Source organism: Bufo gargarizans, chromosome 5 (genome assembly GCF_014858855.1).
Source record: "Bufo gargarizans isolate SCDJY-AF-19 chromosome 5, ASM1485885v1, whole genome shotgun sequence".
NCBI lineage: Eukaryota > Metazoa > Chordata > Amphibia > Anura > Bufonidae > Bufo > Bufo gargarizans.
Window position 1 is genome coordinate 308,336,185 of NC_058084.1, and position 22,881 is coordinate 308,359,065.

At 42.1% G+C, this 22,881-nt stretch overlaps 1 protein-coding gene across 1 annotated transcript; it reads right to left on the minus strand.

Moving 5' to 3' along the window:
* Positions 1–317: 317 nt before the first annotated feature.
* VPS4B (vacuolar protein sorting 4 homolog B) lies at positions 318–22,278 on the minus strand. Its single transcript, XM_044294934.1, has 11 exons — positions 22,087–22,278; positions 16,074–16,185; positions 12,039–12,195; positions 10,551–10,615; positions 9,625–9,744; positions 9,304–9,460; positions 8,929–9,077; positions 8,765–8,846; positions 3,341–3,560; positions 2,238–2,378; positions 318–876 (listed from the first exon to the last, which is right to left on the minus strand). The coding sequence occupies exons 1-11, from the start codon at positions 22,111–22,113 to the stop codon at positions 775–777; spliced, it is 1,332 nt and encodes a 443-aa protein (XP_044150869.1). The 5' UTR covers positions 22,114–22,278; the 3' UTR covers positions 318–774.
* Between the last annotated feature and the right edge of the window lie 603 nt (positions 22,279–22,881).

Sequence of the window (22,881 nt, forward strand, 5' to 3'; positions counted from 1 at the left end):
GGCATCTACAGTATATCTGAATCCCTTTTGCCCAAGAAAATCCCATCAAGTATTGCAAAAGAAGTGCAATTAACCAAACCTTGTTATCCTCTGAAAACTGTAGGAGGAAAACAGTCAAATACCTCCCCTAATAAACAGTAATTCAACTGTAATATTTTGGCATGTGACTGACAAGTCTATACCTGGAAATGTAAAAAATATATACACACATAATAAACTGTATAACAAGCTAAAGGTTTCCCAGACAAAAACCTTTGAGAAATTATATACATCCATATATTGTAGTATTTTCTTGAAAATATGAGTACTAAGGAAACTTGGAGGGAAAAAAAGCATTTTTTTTTATTTGATAATCTTCGAAAATATATCAACATTTTAAGCCAATATATTTAAATATTGAAGTTAGCCACCAACAAATATTACATGAATAAAGAACTGATTGCACAAAATGTATTCGGTCCGTGATTTACTGCAAGTCAACAGCGCCAACTTTCTTCTCCATCTGAACGGACAAGGGTCCATGTACAGTATCACGCCTTCCAGTTACACAAAGCTGGGCATGCCTTAAGGTCTGATTAAGGACTTCTTGTCTGAGGGCTACACATAGAAAGAAGTCCTATGTTTTGGGAGGATACAAGAAGACAGCTGATAGAAGGTATCACTTGTAAGGTCAGTTTTACTGGCAGTTCATTGTGTAGTGCCATGGAAAGTAAGAACACCTATTGAGGGGAAAAGCTATCAAAGGCAACCTTGCAGGAACTCCTTTAACTCTGTTTAACCTTCCTGTCCAAAGTCATCTGTGAATTTCTTTAATTTCTCCAGATCCTGGTCGTTTACAGTAGGCTTGGTGTTCGCTAGTGACCTCAGCATGTCAGACTGAAATGGAAAGCAGTGAATATTTAGTAAAGAGGCTGGGATTAGAGGTCAACGCATTCAAGATATTTCCATCCGCATGACTGCATTCAAACATACAAAATACATATTAGTATTATATACACAGAATAAAATACAGTATTTTGTGCCCTATAAGACTCATTTCCCTCCCCCAAAAGCGGAGGAAAAAAAAATGTCCCCATGTCTTATGGGGTTAATACTAATGAGTAGTGTTGAGATAACTTGTGTTTTAAGTTTGGCGTCCAAAGTTAGAGTTCAGGTTATAGAAGTATCCCGTTATGGATTCTAAATTCAGTTATGGTCCATGGTAGTGGAATCCATAACGGGATACTTCGATAACCCGAACTTAAGGATACCGAACATAAAACACAAGCCTTTTCCATTATGGGAAAAGGCTCTGTACTCACTGCTTCTTGGTCCTTGGCTGTGGCTGCGCACAACGTGAGGGCGCTCTGTGACCTCACATTGTGCGCGTCGGGTCCCAGCACAGCTGTGGCATGAAGACAGAGCGCGCTAGAGGTGAGGAGCAGTAAGTGGATTTTTTATTTTATGTGCTCCGTGGCATGGGGGCTGATATGAGGAATATGGGGACTGATGAGAGGCATGGGGCTCTTATCTGAGGTCTGATTGGGGTCTGTGATGTCAGACGTGACAATTTCCAGGGCACATTCTAGCAATGATCCATGAAAACTACTGGACCAAAATCACAGATGGCAAATCCATAGACTAATGTGTGAGGGATCGGTAATCATGGACAAAAATAGGGCACGCTTCCTTGGAAAACTAGTGAGGTGTGAATACCTCTGTGGAGAACACAAACCGAACACGTCACTGACTTGGGAAAGAGGCCTTTCTGACAAACAATTATGGGCTCAGAGAGGTTGTGAGAAATTAACCCCCACCTCTTCCATTCTGACAATTAATCGGTTAGACATCTCAGTCTGAGATTGGCTGAGCAGGAATCGAGAATGGACCAGATACACAGACCAGCAAGAACCGTATAAGTATCAGAATATGAGTGGTGGGTGAACAACCCTTCTTTTATCTTGCTTTGAGCCCCTGCCAACAACTCACCCCAGGACAACTCCTTTAACTGTACAAGGCACATTAAAGTTTCGAAATGAAATATATCATTGGAGTTCCCAACATTTTTTCATCAGCGGAATTTCTCCCCTGGAATCCACAGAGTGCAGTTCAGAGAGGTCCAATTTATGCAGGCTACAGATGTCTCTAAAGGTGTCTGTGGCCTATGGACTGTGGAGTTTCCCTTCTTTATGATCTTTCGCACTGGGGGTACACTTAAATGTACTTTACCATATGAACTGACACTAAATATAACTTACCATGCACACAATCGGCTCCAATAACTTATTTCCAGGAACATCCATCCACGTCATTGGAACAGCGTTAGGATCTCCAGGAGAACATGGAGTAAGTAAATCATTACAAATTACATCGGGATCAAGTGGAGATTTACCATTTACCTGGTAGGATAGGAAAATAAGAGATAAAAAGTGTTAAATTTACACTGTGCACAAAAAAAGACACAGAATGTGAGGACTTCTAGGGATTCTGTCACCTCGTTTTAGCCTATAGAGCTGCAGACCTGCACGGCTAGATCGCCGCTAGCATGTCCGCAATATACTGGTCCTATAGGGCTGTGTCCTTTTATTGGGTTTCAAAAATGATTTTAGAGATATGTAAATGAGCCTGGTAAGGTGCCCAAGGGGCTGTACTAACCTTCTTGGTGCCCAGCACCGCCTGCATCCTCCAAATCTCCTCCTTTCTTCACAGTTAGATTGCTGCGATCTTGCGCATGCGCAGTGCCGGTATTACGGCAATCTAACTGAAGAAAGGAGGAGATTCGGAGGACGCAGGCGGTGCTGGGCTCCTTCACAGGGGGGGGGGGGGCTTAGCTGGGCACCAAGAAGGTTAGTACAGCCCCTTGGGCACCTTACCAGGCTCATTTACATATCTGTAAAATGATTTTTATTTTTTTTTTACAATAAAAAGGACACAGCTTTATGGGACAGGTATATTGCAGACATGCTAGTGGTGATCTAGTCGTGCATGTCCGCAGCTCTATAAGCTAAAACGAGGTGACAGATTCCCTTTATGACGGCTGATTCCTAGTAATAAATAATGCACATAATAAAAGTAATGCAATATATAAAATGGCCAAGGTTCACCCCCACCCCCTCTAAGGTTTTGTGGGTAGTTGAGGTCCTCATATGAATGGGAGCTGAGCTGCACAAACCCAGCACGGCAACTACTCAGTCGACTGAGCTATCAGCTTCCAGCTCTGCTCATTGTGTGACCAGCATATCGGTGGGGGTGCCAAGTGCCAGACCACTACTGATCTGATAGATCCTAAAGACAGGTTATCAATATCTAGAACCTGGACAACCCCTTTAAGGATATACATTCAGAAAGAACAGAAAAATACCTTTTTAAAGTGAGTAGCCGACTGAACTTTTCTGACTGGTTGCATTAAGGCATCACGTACAATAATGCTGACGTCTGCACCAGAATATCCATTTGTTTTTTTCCCAAGCTCCCGAAAGTCAGCATCTGTAAGACTGTGTGGAGTCGTTCCCAGATGGAGTTTAAACATATCCGTCCGGGCATGTTCTTCTGGTAATGGAATGTAAATTCGTTTTTCAAATCTGTAGACAAATGAAGATCATTTACGAAATTATACATGCATATGACCTTCTTTATATACTGGGCCTAGCCAACAGCTTACAGTAATTAAATATTCTTCTCCCTCCCAATGTGCAGAATTATTGTATATTTGTCAGGATGACTGAGGTGTTTGCTCAGGTTTAATTTAACCACGTTTTTGCGTTCTTGAATTTTACCAGACATAACTTGGCTATTTAACCCCTTCCCGCTGTATCACGTACATGGGGGAATGTGGTGCCTTACCGCATTCCCACGTGCATGTACGTGATGTGATCGGGCAGGTGCAGGAGCTGCACCCGCCCGATACACAGCATGGGCCCAGCTGTTACGGATAGCCGGGCCACTGCTGCATCGACCGGCATTGCTGTATGTGGCGATGCCAGCGGATTAACACTTTCACATGCCACAGTCAGTGACAGGGGGCCGATGGTTACCGTAATTATTTTATTTTTATTAAAAAACTGTGCTAAAAACAACATTTTTTGTCACCTCACATCACTAAAAGTGCAACACCAAGCGATCAAATAAGGGGTATGCATCCCAGAATAGTACTAATCTGTAACCTCATCCCGCAAAAAATGAGCCCCTAAGACAATCGCCAAAAAAAAAAAAAAAAAAAAAAAACACATACAACATTATGTGTCCGTAACCACCTGTTCTATAAAAAAAATAAAATATTAATATACCATTACCTAACCCCTCAGATAAACACCGTAAAAAAAAAAAAAAAAAAAAAAAAAAAAAAGTTAACAAAAAGCCATTTTTGGTCACCTTACAACACAAAAAGTGTAATACCAAGCGATCAAAAAGCATCCCAAAATTGTATCGTCATCTCATACCGAAAAAAAAATGAGCCCCTACATAAAACAGTCACCCAAAATAAAAATAATACTATGGCTCTCAGAATATCGAGACACAAATAATTATTTTTTTTTTTTTTTAAATGCTTTATGTAAAACTGAAACAAACAAAAAAAGTAGTCATATGATCTAACCTGTCAGATGAACATTATAAAAAACAAAAAATAAAAACTGTGCCAAAACAGCTATTTTTTGTTACCTTGCCTCACAAAAAGTGTAATACAGAGCAACCACAAATTATATGTACCCTAAAATATTACCAACAAAACAGCCCCCTTATCCCCTAGTTTCCAAAATGGGGTCTTTTTTTGTAGTTTCTACTCTAGGGGTGCATCAGGGGGGCTTCAAATGTGACATGGAAACTTAAAATTATCCCAGTGAAATCTGCCCTCCAAAAACACTTTCCTTCTGCGCCCGTACAGCAGTTTACGATCACAAATAGGGTGTTTCTGTAAACTACAGAATCAGGCTAATAAGTATTCAGTTTTGTTTGGCTGTTAACCCTTGCTTTGTTAGCTGGGAATTTTTTTTATTAAAACGCCAAAAAAGTGAAATCCTGAAATTTCATCTACATTTTTCTTTAATTCTTGTGGAACACCTAAAGGGTTAACCAAGTTTGTAAAATCAGTCAGACGTCCTTAAAAAGTGGGTTTTGGAAATTTTCGAAAAAGATTTGCGTCTAAACTTCTAAGCATTCCAACGTCCCAAAAAAGAAAATGTCATTTACAAAATGATCCAAAACATGAAGTAGACATATGGGAAATGTAAAGTAATAACTATTTCAGGAGGTATTACTATCTGTTTCAAAAGCAAAGAAATAGAAATTTTGAAAATTGCGAATTTTTCCAAATTTTTGGTAAATTTTGTATTTTTTTATAAATAAAAAGGATTATTTTTTTAACTTTATTTTACAACTGTCATGAAGTACAATACAGTGAAGAACAGAAGTATTTTAACACCCTGCGATTTTGCAGGTTCTTCCACTTAGAAATCGTGGAGGGGTCTGAAATTCAGTCAGGAAATCACATTGTATGATTGATTTTTAAAAGAATTTATTTGTCTTGCACTGCTGAACATAAGTATTTGAACACCTGAGAAACATCAAGAATTCTGGCTCTTAAAGACCTGTTACTGTGCCTTTAAAAAGTCCACCTCTACTCCACTCATTAATCTAACTTCGCACCTGTCTGAGCTCTTTAAAGATGCCTGTCCACCCCACAGTCAGACGCCAACTACTACCATGGGCAAGACCAAAGATCTGTCAAAAGACACCAGAGACAAAATGGTGGACCTCCACAAGGCTGGAAAGGGATACAGGGCAATTGCCAAGCAGCTTGGTGAAAATAGATCAACTGTCGGAGTAATTGTTAGAAAATGGAAGAGGCTAAAGACTACGGGGCTCCATGCAAGATCTCACCTCATGGAGTATCCTCATCTTTCTTATCAGTGAATCAGCCCAGAACTACAAGGTAGGAGCGGGTCAATAACACAAAGAGAGCTGGTAAGAAGCATATCAAGGTTCTGGAGAGGCCTAGGCAGTCTCGAGACCTAAATCCAATAGAACATCTTTGGAGGGAGCTGAAACTCTATGTTGCTCAGCGACAGCCCCGAAACCTGACAGATGTAGAGGAGATCTGTGTGGAGGAGTGGGCCAAAATCCCTGTTGGATTATGTGCAAACCTGGTCAAGAACTAAAGGAAACATTTGACCTCTGTAATTGCAAACAAAGGCTTCTGTACAAAATATTAACACTGATTTTCACAGGTGTTCAAATAAAATACTTATGTTCAGCAGTGCAAGACAAATACATTTTTTTTTAAATCATACATCGTGATTTTTTTTTTATTATTCTCTCAGAGTGACAAATGCACCTACAATGTGAATTTCAACCCCCACCATGATTTCTAAGTGGGAGAACTTGCAAAATCGCCGGGTGACACATCAGTTTTGCAAAATTAGGATGTGTCCTGAAGGGGTTTTTGTGTTTTTTTTTTTTTGTTTTTTTTAAAGGGAAAAATGTAAATTGTTTTCTAAATCAATATTGTGTACATAACTGGTAGATTTATGTGAATTTTTTTGTACAGGGGAAATGCATAAAGAAAAATAAAATAAATAAATAAATAATAATAATATCCCAGCACTCAGCTCACAGTCTGGGAGAAAAAAACTCTCAGGCTATGAGCTGAGCGCTGCAATTGGCCAGCGCTCCAGCCTGGGAGAAGGAGACGCCCAGGAGAACAAGAGCAGGCTCCTCCCAGTTGAGCCGAAAATCTGAAGATACCGGAGCCTATACCGGGAGAACAGAGCGGCGCCCAGGGATAATAGTAAGTGCAGGGAGATCCCTGGGCACCGCTCTCTATGTCTGTATACTTAGTTTAGATTTTTTTTTATTGTAATGAAAGGTCCTCTTTAATACATAACATTTTTTAAATGGCTACTGTGTTTTTACACAACTTTGCATAAACCAATAGCACACATGAGTATAAGACACGTTGTAATATATCTTAACAGAGAAAAGTGCTGGGTTGTTCAGTTACTAGCCGTTTTCTCCATCACGCCTTTGCTAAACTAACATTCTCTGAAATTTGTAAAAAATCCAACTTTTGAAATCAATACAAGGCCGCCTACCCAACAGAAGTATATGGAGAGGATGAGGAATTGAAGAGAGAGAAAAGCAGACAGACACAGAGAGGGTTATAGTGTTATTTCTCACTCTATATCACACTCACACATACTTTATGTACTGATCAGTACTTCAGTATAATGTCCTATGTGGTGCTTCTGAGTAAGAGAATTAGGAAGCAGAATCTGCTTTCTCCCATGTGTAGCCCTCATTACAGTAGTCTGCACCCACCAGCTCACAGACAACGGAGAATTAGAGAGACAAAATCCAAAAAGGGGGTGGGGGGAAAGCATATGGCAGCTTGTGAAAAGTTTTTCTGAAAGTTTAGGTACACTTTAAACAATGTACTGTCATCACTCTAAAATGACAGTAAATTGCTGCCTGGATCCAATTAGGTACAAAACTCATAGGGGGTGATTTGAATATATTTATATTTATTTCCTCTAGGGGACTTGAACATGTGATTGTTTAATCGCTTATACCACAGACTATAATACTATAGTATTGCAGTCTGTGGTGCTTGCGACGTCTTTGTATTATGTCACCAAAACAGGAAAGGTACTAGACCAAAAATTGCATGTTAAAAACAGACTGGTGCAGACTGCGGCACAAAAGGTTATTTGCGCTGCAATCTATGACTTTTCCCAGCTCACCCCAGGTCCATCTTCTTCAACATTATCTAAGCCGGTTTTAGCTAGGAAGCTGGCTTACATTTAGAATTCTTGCACACGACCATATGCCCTGCGTGACATACCGTCCACGAGAGGGCCATATGCCCCAGAGCGGCACACAGTATCATAGGTTACAAAGATGCTGTGCACGTCGGGCCGCCCGCGGGGCTATTGTCCTGCACTCATAAGATCATATGAGTTCTGGACAATAGCTCAGCAGGCGGCCCGATGCGCACAGCATCATTGTAACCTATGATGCTGTGCACTCCCGTGTGCACGATCAATGCCGCGCCGGGAAATATGACCCACTCACGGACGGTATGTCACGGAGAGCATACGGTCGTGTGCAAGAAGCCTTAGACTGGCGCCGCTTCATAACTCTGGCTTATCCACTGCCAACTATAGGGGTTATTAAGTCTGGCAGTTTCATAAATGACCCCATCATCTTTATTAGAATACCATACTAAAAAAGTAATACCAGGAATTGATACAGAAAAAACAAGAGGGTGAGCCTACATCAAAAATATGAATGTAACTTAAGTCAGAACCTCTACATTATAAGTACAATAATAGAGCTCACCCTCCATGTCCCCAGATAAGCCGTGGGTGAACCCCCTTGTTTATCTGTGTCAATTTTTGGCGTTCCTTTATTAGTATGGCATTCTAATAATGTTTTTAATATGCAATTTTTGATCTAGTACCTTATTTTCTGTCTTGGTGATATAGTTAGTGTGACTACTTAAAATAGAGGCTTGTTCTTTGGTGGGTGTCTTCATATTACGTCCTGCAGGGGATGCAACTCTTCACTCTCGTCATTTGTGATGGTCCCAGCAGTCTAATCCTAATTTAGCTCAGTTATCCCTATCCAAGGTATAACAATGGATACCATGCTTCAACCGGAATACCCCTTTTAAGCATTGTCCTACAGAATAGTGGTTAATACTTCATTACCTCAATGCACTTACTCACTCACTGGTAAAGGGTTCGAAGACAATTACATAGCATAAATGGCAGAAAAACTGTCAACATACCGTCTCCTAATTGCGGAATCCAGCACCCAAGGTATATTTGTGGCTCCAAGTACTAAAATACCTTCATTGTCAATTCCAACACCTAAAAATCAGTAATACACATTAGACACAAAGCGTTCTTCAATTCCAGCTAGAAACCAAGAATCTAGGTGAACATATCTTGCCTTGCATTTGGACCAAGAATTCTGTTTTAATCCTCCTGGCAGCTTCACTTTCATTCTCACTTCTTGAGCCACACAGCGAATCAACCTCATCAATAAAGATGATTGAGGGCTTGTGCTCCCTGGCAAGCTGAAATAAATTCTTCACCAACCTGTAATACAGAGGTTTATTAATAAGCACTCTAAACACGTGGAAGTCATTAAAAGGAAATATTTCTAATATAATGCTCCGAATTCCACAGCTGTATAAATACACAAATCCTTTTTAATGTGGTTTTTGCCTTCTTTTGTAGTGATTTGTCTAGTCGTGTTGAAAAATGCAACTCCGCTCCTGTAAACACACCTTTAAAGTAGAGGCAGATTGACAAGTTTACTCACTTTTCACTTTCTCCCAACCATTTGGAAACCAGGTCAGAAGAAGATATTGAAAAGAATGTGGAATTGTTTGCCTCTGTAGCCACAGCTTTAGCCAGGTAGGACTTCCCTGTCCCTGGTGGTCCAAAAAGAAGTATTCCTCGCCAGGGAGTTCTCTTGCCTGGAAAACATACAGAAGCAATGTAGATTAGGAATTGTTCATGCTGCCACTATTTCTGTCATGGGTTTCTGTTGTTCTTGGAAGGACAAACTGGCAACGTTTGCTTCAGTATCTACCATGCTTTAAAGGGCAAACAAATTCACTCCTCTCCCAACTATGTTTACCTGTAAACAGATGAGGGAATTTTATTGGTAAAATTACAGCTTCTTTTAGGGCTTCTTTAGCGCCTTCCAATCCTGCAACATCATTCCACTTGATGTTCGGTTTTTCCATGACAATGGCACCTTAACATAAATTGACAACATCAGTAATCAGAAACATTACAAAATAAACTGTTGGCTACACTGAAGGAAAGCAATACATACAAAAAAAACATGCAAAGAAACAAAATATATTAATGTCAATGAGAAACTGAAAAAAACGTAAAGAGGTTGGCTCATCTAAGTCAGTGACGTCATATTGCGCAGTACGTGTCTCCTACCTCTGGGACCTGGTCCTTTCTGCAGAAAAGAACCCCCTGAAGTGAACGGAGAGCAGCCAGTAAATGGAGCGGTGGCCACACCTCAGCGGTGTGCCCTTTTGAAAATAGCCTGAGTGCACCATTTTCTGAATTTCCATAGCAATAAATGGAGAGCAAGGCACTCATTCGCAGTATCCACCCCTATCTGACACTGCTGGCATATCCTTGTGATAGGACAATACCTGAGATGAGCCAAATCCTTAAACCATAAAACAGCGCAAAGAACCCACAAGCCCTAATAAGTACAGCGATACGTGTTTAGAAAGCTGCTGTTAATACTCACCCAGATTCTCCTGTAGTAGGCCGGCAAACTAGCCATGGAATGCATTGAGAAGACTCTTGTGCATGGGCACATAATGGACAGGACTATCTATGCATTCCATGGCTGGTTTGCAGGCGCATAGCAGGGTAAAGGGGGTGAGAATCAACATACAAATTACTGATCTGGAGTCAGCGGCAGATGTTCTATTCATGTATTGCTGTACTTAATAGGCCTTGCTGGAAGTGACTGGCTCCCTTTTAAAAATGCACAGAACACTATTAAATGTATGTATGAACTAATATAGTTACCTTGGAGCTGGCTCTGCATTTTCTTTTTCTCTGGGTCCTCGGAATCTCCATCATCACTTTCATTTCTAAACAAATGTAACAGATGTAATTAAATTCAATTTAAAATAGCAGAATTTTGAGACAAAAAAACAAAACACTTCAGAACATTGTAAGACCTATGGCGGCCAGTAATTGCTTTTGTAGCATCATGTCATTTTGAAGCACACATCTTTAGAATGGTAGCAGAGTAGAGGCATACAATGCAACATCTCATCAGATCCAATTTCACAGAAGATGTAACCATGAGGACACGTGGAAACTACCTGATCCATTTATATTGCTTTACAAAGACATGAGATTATCTATATCCATTTAAAAAAATAGAGTTAGAACAACTTGTTTTTAACATTTCTCCACCCCCAGTCCTTTTCCCTTTTTATGACCCTCCTCAGCACCACCAATAATCTGTGCCATTTCGGGCAGGAGAAGTACTGGCTCTGGTACTTGCAGGAGAGAAAGCAATTTCTAGATCTAGCTGTAAAGAGTGACTGAGCGTCCGTGTCCACCAGCACTCATCTCACTAGGTGCATGTGCACATTGACATACATCATTAACCACAAATATAATACAATCACTGGAATTGTGCCGTGATCCCCCTCAGCCTTCACCTCGCAACCCTGTGGATAGCTGTAAAACAACTGACTGGAGCACGAAAACCTCACTCCTCTGCTTAGCCCCAGCACCTCAGGTGGAGACCAGCAGATTAACCCCGGTCTTCTCTACAGGATTTTTTTCTTTTTTTTCTTCAGTTCTTGTAAAAAATATTGAAGAATGACAAACAGCGAGTGCAACTACACTTCCTTTTTACTTTTATGAATCATCTCTATATTTAAAGGCTATGTACACCGTTGAGGGCTTTTTTTACGATTGCATTTCACTCATTACAGGCTAATAATTTTAAATTGATCTTTAATAAAATTTCTTAGCCGTTTCTGAGATACACCAGTTAAAAAGCAGTTTGTTTGCAAGCTGTCACTTTCAGTTTTCTTTGATTCCCATCATCTGAAGGCTCATGTGTAGTAGCTCTAATCTCAAACACTTATTTAAGCCATATTCTTATGAGTTTGATAAGAACTGAGCTATAATGAGTTTGAAGTCAGATCAGAGATGAGAGCTACATGAGCCGTCAGATAACTGGATTCAAAGAAAACAAAGTGACTGCTTATAAACAGACTGTTTTTAACCCATTTATTTTAGAAACTCCTGAGCATTTTTTTAATAAAGACCATTTGCAAAAATGATTTTTAGCCCAAAATTAGTAAAGTAAAATAATGACAACAACCTTTAAAGTTATTTTAATATATGTAAAATGTCACTTATTGTTTGATCTGTATAATGAACAATATTTAATGGTGAGACAACCCCTTTAAAATAATATATCTATTCTGTGTCCTAACTGTATAGCATAGATAAATTGTAAACCACTTGAGAAAATGTTAAACCACAAACCCTTTATCTTCAGCAGCCCGAGGCGCTCCTTCCTTGACTGGTTTTGGAGGGGCCTTTTCAGCTTTCTTCAGGTACGCTTTCAGCTGCTCCGCTCGGTCTAGATACTCTATGCACTTTGACCTGATGCTCTGTTTTGCCTTATCACCTTGTGCATCATCTAGAAACAGTTGTGAGAAAGTTTTTTCATTATTTTAAACATAAAAATGCTGAAAAATACAGAATATTCTTCTCTGCAGAGTAAAACAATCAGTTGCATGGAGTCAACTTGGAAGTGGAGCTCTCACTACACAGGAAAAAAAACTGAACATTTTATAATTAGTTCTTATAAGAGATGTAGAAACCATTTATATAGAAAGAATGTAAGCAAATATTTACACCAAGCTGCCGTTTCTGTATAGCTCTTTAACCCCTTAAGGACTCAGCCCTATTTCACCTTAAGGACTTGGCCATTTTTTGCAAATCTGACCAGTGTCACTTTAAGTGCTCATAACTTTAAAACGCTTTCACTTATCCAGGCCATTCTGAGATTGTTTTTTCGTCACATATTGTACTTCATGACACTGGTAAAATGAAGTCAAAATTTTTTTTTTTTTTGCAAAAAAAAATACCTAATTTACAAAAAATTTTCAGTTTCTCTACTTCTGTAATACATAGTAATACCCCCAAAAATTGTGATGACTTTACATTCCCCATATGTCTACTTCAGGTTTGAATTATTTTGGGAATGATATTTTATTTTTTGGGGATGTTACAAGGTTTAGAACTTTAGAAGCAAATATTGAAATTTTTCTGAAATTTACAAAAACCCAATTTTTAGGGACCACTACAGCTCTGAAGTCCCTTTGCGAGGCTTACATAATAGAAACCACCCAAAAATGACCCCATTCTATAAACTACACCCCTCAAGGTATTCAAAACTGATTTTACAAACTTTGTTAACCCTTTAGGTGTTGCACAAGAGTTATTGGCAAATGGGGATGAAATTTGAGAATTTCATTTTTTTGCCTAATTTTCCATTATAACCCATTTTTTCCACTAACAAAGCAAGGGTTAACAGCCAAACAAGACTATCTTTATTGCCCTGACTCTGCCATTTACAGAAACACCCCATATGTGGCCGTAAACTACTGTACGGCCACACAGCGGGGCGTAGAGTGAAAGGTGTGCCGTTTGGTTTTTGGAAGCCAGATTTTGCTGGACTGGTTTTTTGACACCATGTCCCATTTGAAGCCCCCTGATGCACCCCTAGAGTAGAAACTCCCTAAAAGTGACCCCATCTAAGAAACTACACCCCTCAAGGTATTCAAAACTGATTTTACAAACTTTGTTAACCCTTTAGGTAATTTCACTTTTTTGGCAGATTTTCCATTTTAATATCTTTTTTCAAGTAACAAAGCAAGGGTTAACAGCCAAACAAAACTCATTATTTATGGCCCCGATTCTGTAGTTTACAGAAACACCCCATATGTGGTCGTGAACAGCTGTACGGGCACACGGCAGGGCGCAGAAGGAAAGGAATGCCATATGTTTTTGGAAGGCAGATTTTGCTGGACTGTTTTTTTTTTTTTTACACCATCTCCCATTTGAAGCCCCCCTGATGCACCCCTAGAGTAGAAACTCCAAAAAAAGTGACCCCATTTTAGAAACTACGGGATAAGGTGGCAGTTTTGTTGGTACTAGTTTAGGGTACATATGATTTTTGGTTGCTCTATATTACACTTTTTGTGCGGCAAGGTAACAAGAAATAGCTTTTTTGGCACAGTTTTTTTTGTTATTTACAACATTCATCTGAAAGGTTAGATCATGTGGTAATTTTATAGAGCAGGTTGTCACGGACGCGGCGATACCTAATATGTATACTTTTTATTTATTTATGTAAGTTTTACACAATGATTTCATTTTTAAAACAAAAAAAGTTTTAGTGTCTCCATAGTCTAAGAGCCATAGTTTTTTCAGTTTTTGGGCGATTATCTTATGTAGGGTCTCATTTTTAGCGGGATGAGATGGCTGTTTTATTGGCACTATTTTGGGGTGCATATGACTTTTTGATCGCTTGCTATTGCACTTTTTGTGACGTAAGATGACAAAAAATAGCTTTTTTTTAAACCGTTAATTTTTTTTTTTTTTTACGGTGGGCACCTGAGGGGTTAACTCATGTGATATTTTTATAGAGCCGGTCGATACGGACACGGCGATACCTAATATGTATACTTTTTTATGTAAGTTTTACCCAATGATTTCATTTTTGAAACAAACAAACAAAAAAAAAAAAAAAAAAAAAAAAAAAAGATGTTTTAGTGTTTCCATAGTCTAAGAGCCATAGTTTTTTCAGTTTTTGGGTGATAATCTTGGGTAGGGTCTCATTTTTTGCGGGATGAGATGACGGTTTGATTGGCACTATTTTGGCGTACATGCAACTTTCTTGATCACTTTTATTACCTTTTTTGGGAAGTAAGGTGGGCAAAATTTCAATTTTCTCATAGGTTTTTATATTTAGGGCGTTCACCGTGCGGGGCAAGTAACATGACCGTTTTATAGATCAGGTCGTTACGGACGTGGCGATACCAAACATGTGTAGGGAATTTTATTTTTTTCATTTTTAATTAGTGTTAAATGTGTTTTTTGATTTTCACTTTTTTTTTTTACCCAGACCCACTTGGTTCTTGAAGATCCAGTGGGTCTGGTGTCTGCATAATACAGTAGAGAACCTATATAGGGTTCTGTACTGTATTTTACTTACACTGAACAGATCTATGCTTTTAGCATACATCTGTTCAGCACCTTGGACAGCAGGACGCCTGAGAAGGCGTCCTGTTGCCATGGGAACCTTCCCCGTCTGCCACAACTTCGCAGACGGGGAAGGGTAAGGACTGGGGGCTCTCTCCCTCTCCCATCGGGGGGCTGCAAAGGCACAGCAGCCCCCCGATGGGAGAGGGAGGGAGCCGCATCTTACTGTTAACAGCTGACCTCTATGGAAAGAGTTTATACCAGGGTGTCAGCAATGTGCTGACACCCTGGTATACCCACTGTACACCAACGATTATTCGGCGGGAGGCGGGCGGGGGATCGCGATCCCGCCTGCCGCACCGCCCACAACACCCCCCACCAGGCTAAAATCATGCAGGGGGGGGTGATAACTATAGATTTGTGCCACACTAAAGTTTCTGACCGCGGCGATCAGAAACAGCAGAAATCGCAACAAACCGCAGGTCTGAATTGACCTGCGGTTTGCTGCGATCGCCGATACAGGGGGGGGTCATATGACCCCCCAGGCGTTGTGACAGGATGCCGGCTGAATGATTTCAGCCGGCATCCTGTGCGGATTAACCCCTGGGGCGCCACAATCTCAATTTAAACTCATGCCGTACCGGTACGTCATGGCTCCCTAAGGGGTTAAATAAAAATATGTTTGGACAAAAAAATAAAAATAAAATATGCTGGTCAACCATTGAGCGGAGACCAGCAGACTGCAAGACTGGTCGCTGCACAAGTCATTTTAAGCACCTGCAGGGAACACTCACTAAGGATCCTTAGAGGATTTTTGGGCTCACACAGTTTTATGCATTTACATTGTTTTTCTGTAGGTTGTCATTTGAAACCAAAAGTATGAAATTCAAATGGCAAAACAACTACAGTGTTACTCTATACCTGTGATGGCTAACCTCCAGCACTCCAGCTGTGGTAAAACTACAACTCCTAAGATGTACACGTGCTTGGCTCATCTCAGAACTCCACAGAAATGAATGGAGCATGCTGGGAGTCGGAGTGCCGGAGGTTAGCCATCACTGCTCTATGAGTACCTCCCTATATCCATTACGTGTGATGTCACTAATGAGTCTTAAAAAGGTTTTCTGAGTTGTTGTTTTTTGGGATGATGACCTATCCTCAAGATACCCCTCAGGGGTAGCTAACTCAATTAACTATGAGGGCATCCAGTGATTGTACCAAAATTCAAACAGCAGCAGCTTTGCAGTGCCAAAGGTCTGCTTTGTATAGGCTGGGATAGAATGTGCGCTAACACTTTTGCACACTTACATTTCACCACGTGAAGAAAATACTGGACAGCAGCTTGATATAATCGAAGAGCTTCGTCATAGTTTCCTGCTTTGTCTTCCTGAGACGCTTTGCTGGCCAGATCTATGGCTTTCTAACGTAAAAAGACATAATAAAATAATAAACTATATATTCATTTCCGCTTTTTAAAGAAGTTGTAATGCCTAGGAGCCAACTTAAACCCTGCAAGTAACAGGCGTCCAAAAAAACAATAAATAAACCTGTCCACAGTGCCGCCGGTTCAGCTAAACAGCTCCTTCCTGGCTGGTTCAGGTCTTATCCGGATAAGAAGTGGCTTGGTCTAGTACAATTCAAGCAAATGTGACCACTGAGGCCAGGGACTGGCTCCAGCGGTCACAGGACCATGCCTCTTCCAATTTGGCTGCTACCTAAAGCACCAGGAAGGGAGCTGTGTGGCACCAGCACTGTGGACAGGTGACCATTTCATTATATTTTTTTTTTATTATTATTTGGGTTATTCTACAGGCAGGGTTTAAAAGGGGTTCTCCAGGGTTTTATAATAATATGTAGCTGAACAAGACGACTCAGGAACACAGCTGGCTGGAACTTGAGTGGAAGAGCCAGCATCCAGCCCCGGCAGTCACATGACTGCAGAATCGGTGACAACAGAGGGGTAGCTACTGTGGAAACCATCTTGTCTCCACAGGTCAGAAGGATTTTATAGAAGCCTGGAGAACCCCTTTAAGTCTGCTCCTGTGCTGCACAACCCCTTTATCCCTTTCTCGTTGTAAACAATTTCCATTTTTTCCTCCCCGACTTCCAAAAAGGCAGAACTTTTTCAATTTTTCCATTGAAACAGCTGCACGAGGACTTGTTTATTGTGGGGCAAGTTGTACTTTCTAATGGCATGATTTAAAAGGGATTTATTTTCTGGGCTTTTACTATTGATGAGCTATCCTCAGGATAGGGTCATCAATATCAGATCAGTGGGGGTCCGACACTCGCCAACCCCGTTGATCAGCTGTATGAGGAAATGGTGCGCGCAGTGTGCATGTGCCTTCTCCCTTCCTGTTCACCGCTGCTGTCTATGGCAAAGTACATATACAGCAGCAGCGGACAGGAAGAGAGATCTGATATTGATGACCTATCCCGAGGATAGCTCATCAATAGTAAAAGCCCCGACAACCCCTTTAATATTCCCTACAATGCATTGGGAAGCTAAGAAAAAAAATATTAATTGGGTGTAATAAAAAAAAAAACTAAACAAAAACACAAAACACAAACATTCTCCCATTGTTTTACAGGCTTTGTTTTCACAGCGTTCATTATGCAGTAAAAATGGTCAGACAAAATTTATATTGTTTATGTTTATAGTATACAAAAAATAAAAAATGGAAAAACTGTTTCTTAGCACTGCCATATCCCGAAACCAATAACTATTTTACATTTCAGTCTATGGAGCTGTGTGTAACCTTTTGATCAATTTTTTTATTCAAATAATTTTTGGAAGTGAAGCGAGCCAAAACCTGCCGTCCTGCTTCCCCCCCCCCGCCCATTTACGGAGTTCACTGTACAGGATAAACGTGGTTATATTTTAATAATTACCGGTAGAGCATTTTCAGAAGGCAATACAAATTGCCATATGTTTATTTTTATAACCAAAATGTTCGAAGGTTAAATGGTTTACTTTGATTTTTTTTTAAAAAAAAATTAAAACCTTTTTTTCCTTTGATTAAAAGTTTATAAAAAAAAACAAAAAAAAAACACAACTATCATTGGATCGCTTATACTATTTACTGAAATGGTCTACTATTGTATTCCATGGGAAGATTGCTATAAAAATTTACAACTTTGCTATGACAGGCTGGGGAGCCATCACAAGGATCCTGGCCGCCATAGCAAATGAACATACCCACATTGAGGGGGAAAGGGGGGGCCCTTCAGGTACTGGAAACAGCTTGCTCCTAGTAAATGACCCCCTCAGATGCTGTGGTCACAATTGACCATAGCATCTGAGGGACTGTATCTACGATCAGAGCTGCCTCCAATTACTGAAACTGGCGGCAGGTTTTGTGTAAAACAGCAGGCACCAGCCAGTTGTTGCGTCAGCTCAACTCTGAGTGGGCACCATCTTAAAAAGGCCAGACATCTGCTGTACATGTATGGTGTATGTCAGGAAAGGGTTACATTTAAGGCATATATACCAGTAGAGGCATAACATCAGTGGGCACAGATTATGTGCCAATGGCAGCATTTTACGGCTGTCTATTTTGATGGACTGTTCTCAGGATAGGTCATCAATACCTGATGGTGGAGGTCCGACAACCAGCACTCCAGCTGTTTGAATAGACTGCGGCGCTCTGGTGGGCACTGCCAGCTTATCAAGCACAGCTCTGTACATTGTGTAGGGGCTGTGCTCAGAATTAGATGGCACCAAGCTGCAAATGGGCCATGTGACTGATGAATGAGACGTCACTGGAGTGCTGCAGTCTCTTCAAACAGCTGATTGGCAGTGATCGGACCCCCACAATCAGATAGGGAGGATAGGCCACCAATATCAAAATCTCTGACAAGCCCTTTAAAAGGAGCTATGAAAATAAAAATAAAAATTGCAAACTGAATGGCACCAGTATCCTTTTAATTTCCTGCAGCGCTGTAAGGGCTCATGCCCACGAACGTAAGGGCTCCGTGCCCGTGCTGCGGACCGCAAATTGCGGTCTTCAATGCACAGGCACAGACCGTGATGCAGCCGCATGCAGATCGCAAACCCATTCACTTGAATAGGGTCCGCGATCCGCACCTCAAAAAGGTAGTGCATGCGCTACTTTTGTGCTGTGCGGAGCCACGGCCAGAAACACCATGGAAGCACTCCGTAGTGCTTCCGTGAGGTTCCGATTCGTGCCTCTGTTCCACATCTCCGTGATGGGGGGTGTTGTGGATCGGTCCGCGATCCGTGATGTGGAATGCACACGGCCGATGCCCGTGTATTGCGGACACAATGTATGCGGGCCACAATACGGCCACACGGTCATGTGCATGAACCCTAAACGTGATGTCAACTCCTCTGGCAACTGACTTCATGGATAGGGTTCGTTCACACAGCCACAAAAACCGGAAGCTGACCTTGAATTTGCAGTACTACATATCACAGATGGGCACATGGATTTAGTCCCATTTGATGGCGCCAATCCACACATGGCTACTGAGCAGTGGATTCCATGTGGAAAATCTGCTGTGTGAACATACCCATAGAACTTATGACATCCACTAGGACACATGTTAAGTATGCAGCAGCCTGACATTCTAGTCTGGGTAAAGTACTAGGAAAACATGAGAAGGCCTGTCCAACCAGTCAGAGCCTTTATGCAACACCTTCAGTCACGAGGAAAGCGCTGGCAACGGGACAATACAATAAATGAACCAGCGCAGGGAAAATCAATAGCCACAAAAACTTTCATCTACCTGAACGTCTACTAAAATCCGAGTACCAGGGCGGGGAGAACGTGCAGGAGACGGGGCACTAAGACATTTTCTTCTGCTCATTACTTGGTGGGTATTTTCTTTTCCCATCTATAGACATTCTCATTGGGTTCAAATCTCTGTATGGAGCTTGTATGTTCTTCCAGCATTTTCCTCTCGCACTCCCAAAACATTTTGGGGCATAATCTTAAGGCTAACTTTGCAGGCAATTATCAGGAATTAATAGCCCGATCCCGATTAATTGCCTGATCATGAACGGTGATGAAAGCAGCAGTCAACCCTATCCTCTGAAGGAGGATACATTGCTTGAGAAGATTTACAAAAAAAAACTGACTTTGTTGCCAATAGCAACCAATCACCGCTTTCATTTTAACAGAGCATAATATGAAGTAAAAATTGGGTGGCGATTGGTTGCTATGGGCAAGGCCTATTATCTAGTCGACCACATCAAAGAAGCTTTTATCCAATGAATCAGTGTTTTCTCATTTATCGGGTGATTGGCGGTAACTTTATATAGGGCAATTACTGGGAACAAGCCTTCTTAGGAACCCCTTACCTTAACTGGCCTGATCATTAGCCGATGACACTCTAAGGCTACTTTCACACTTGCGTTCAGAGCGGATCCGTCTGGGGTCTGCCCAGACGGATCCACTCATATATTGCAGACGATGGGATCCGTTCAGAACGGATCCGTCTGCATTATATTTTAGAAAAAATTCTGATTGTGTAAGTAGCCTCAGACGGATCCGTCCAGACTTTACATTGAAAGTCAATGGGGGACGGATCAGTTTGAAAATTGAGCCATATTGTGTCAACTTCAAACGGATCCGTCCCCATTGACTTACATTGTAAGTCTGGATGGATCTGTTTGCCTCCGCACGGCCAGACAGGACACCCGAACGCTGCAAGCAGCGTTCCGGTGTCCGCCTGCTGAGCGGAGCCCAAACGCTGCCAGACTGATGCATTCTGAGCGGATCCGCATCCACTCAGAATGCATTAGGGCTGGATGGATCCGTTCGGGGCCGCTTGTGAGAGCCTTCAAGCGGAACTCACAAGCGGAGCCCCAAACGCTAGTGTGAAAGTAGCCTTATGTGTATGAGGAGCTCCCAATCCTATTTTTGCCAGATCCTTTTGTTTACCCAGGAGATAGGCCACCGCCAGAAGTGCCTCGCATCGACTTTCTCCGTTCAGCCCATAGAATACACACACGTTTGGCTGATCCATGTTGTGTGTATGGGGGAGCCGGCGGTGGGTGCACCTGTTATGTAGAGGCCGGTGCCTCGGCATAACTTAGGCGCATCACGCACCAGCGAAGTGGTTGTCTCACTTCAGCAAATGGTGTTCATCACGTAGAAAGTCAAAGGGTTACTCCGACACTTGTGCCCCCCTGATGCCCCCCAAAATGACTGGGCACCTCATACATGTTATACTTGCCCAACCCCCCCCCGGCACCCACATCTCTCTTGATGACCGCTGCTGCATCTCCCTGTTGCACGGATCAAAACTTCCAACGACATGGGGGCAGCCAATAGCAGGCCGTGACGGGGACGAGCCTCCCTAGCATCGCAGGTGCTGCCCCCCCCCGTATGTTATGATCCAGAGATGCAGCGTCGGCCATGCAACAGGAGCGACTTGGATGCCAGGGAGCGGGTAAGTAAGTATAACCTGTATGAGGTGCCCGGGCATCATAGGTGTTGGATAACCCTATAATGCAAGGCACTTACTAATGTATTGTGAGAGTCCATATTGTCTCCTTTACTGTCTTGTTTCCATTTTTCCATCACATAACATACACTGCTTGTTTCCAGGGGTTACGACCCTGCAATCCAGTAGCGGCGGCCGTGCTTGCTTTTTCCTTTAGTGTGCAAGCATGACCACCACCACTGCTGGATTACAGGGTGGTCATAACCCCTGGATATGAGCAGTGTACAAATTTAATTAAGCCGGCAAAGGAGGCAATATGGACAATCACAATACATTAGTAAGTGCCTTGTATTAAAGTGGTTGGCCCATCTCCCACACTGGTGGCATATCGCTGGGATATGCCACCGATGCCTGATAGGAGCGGATCCCAGAGATGGGACCCGCACCTCTCACTAGAACAGAACCTGTGGCCAAACTACAATTCCCAGCATGCCCTAATCGCTGTAGGCTATCCAGGCATGCTGGGAGTTGTAGTTTTGCGACAGCTGGAGGGGCGCAGGTTGAGCATCCCTGATGTAGATAATCTTGCGGCCCCCGTTATCTCTACCCCTTGTGTTATGACTAAGAAATGTAATATGGAAATAAAAACACCTTGCTCACCAAAACCATGAACAAATAAGGGCTAAGGGGGATGGGACTGTGTGGTGTGAACAGAGACTAAAGCGAGTAGCCGATTATAGGGCCTTTTCTGTTCCCTGTACAGAGGTCACTCAGGCTCTGCCTCAGAGCACAGGCCGCCACTCACCACTCCATTACATGTAAGGACGGGAGCAGCCATTTGTACCCCCACATTAGTACCACTTACCCCCAGGAGGCTGGGCACCTCAATGTGAAGCGGTGACTGACTAACCTGTAAAGTTGTCCCGTTGGCAGCCATCTCCGCTCAGCCCCTCACCGGGTGGCTCGTGAATACCAGCTCACTATGCCAACTTAGTAACTAATCCACCCTCTTTAACAGCGCTAGACAGGAGACCCACTTCCGGGTGTGTATAAACACCCTCGGCTTTTCATCCACTTCCGTGCAGAGTGAGACACATCCGAATTACGTCAGCGCGCGTCAGCCAATCACTTGACTCCGGGAGTTCCAGCACATGACACGATGACGACACCACTGAGGTCAGGCAACCGCACCCGAGAGATACAGCTACAGCTACAGCCAGAGCATGCGCATTGTGGAGGTCCATGGCTGCAGCGGGCGCCTGCGTCACGTGCCTCTAGTTTTTACTTCCTGTTGGGCGGGAAAGCGCTTGGTCTCCGTCACGTGACGTTTACAGCGTGTAGTACAGATTAGAAGAGAAGTGGTGAAGTCAGGGAGTGAAGAAGGCGTAAGCAAATCTTCAGAATATTCACCTCGCCCTAGCAGTCCCCATAGTGATGTGACTATGAGGGAAATAGGGGAATATATCAACACTTGTGTAAAGGAAAACTAATCGTCATCGTTTGATTTTCCAAAGGAGCCTTCAAAGATGGTTGCTATGGGCAACTGAGCCAGTTTTTTTACATCACTTTTAATAAGTCTTTTATATATATATATATGAAAAGCGGACAGCACTCCAGATAAAAAAGCAATTGGTATTCACCCATGTGGAAGGCAACGTTTCAGCTCATACGAAGAGCCTTTCTCTTGTATGAGCTGAAACGTTGC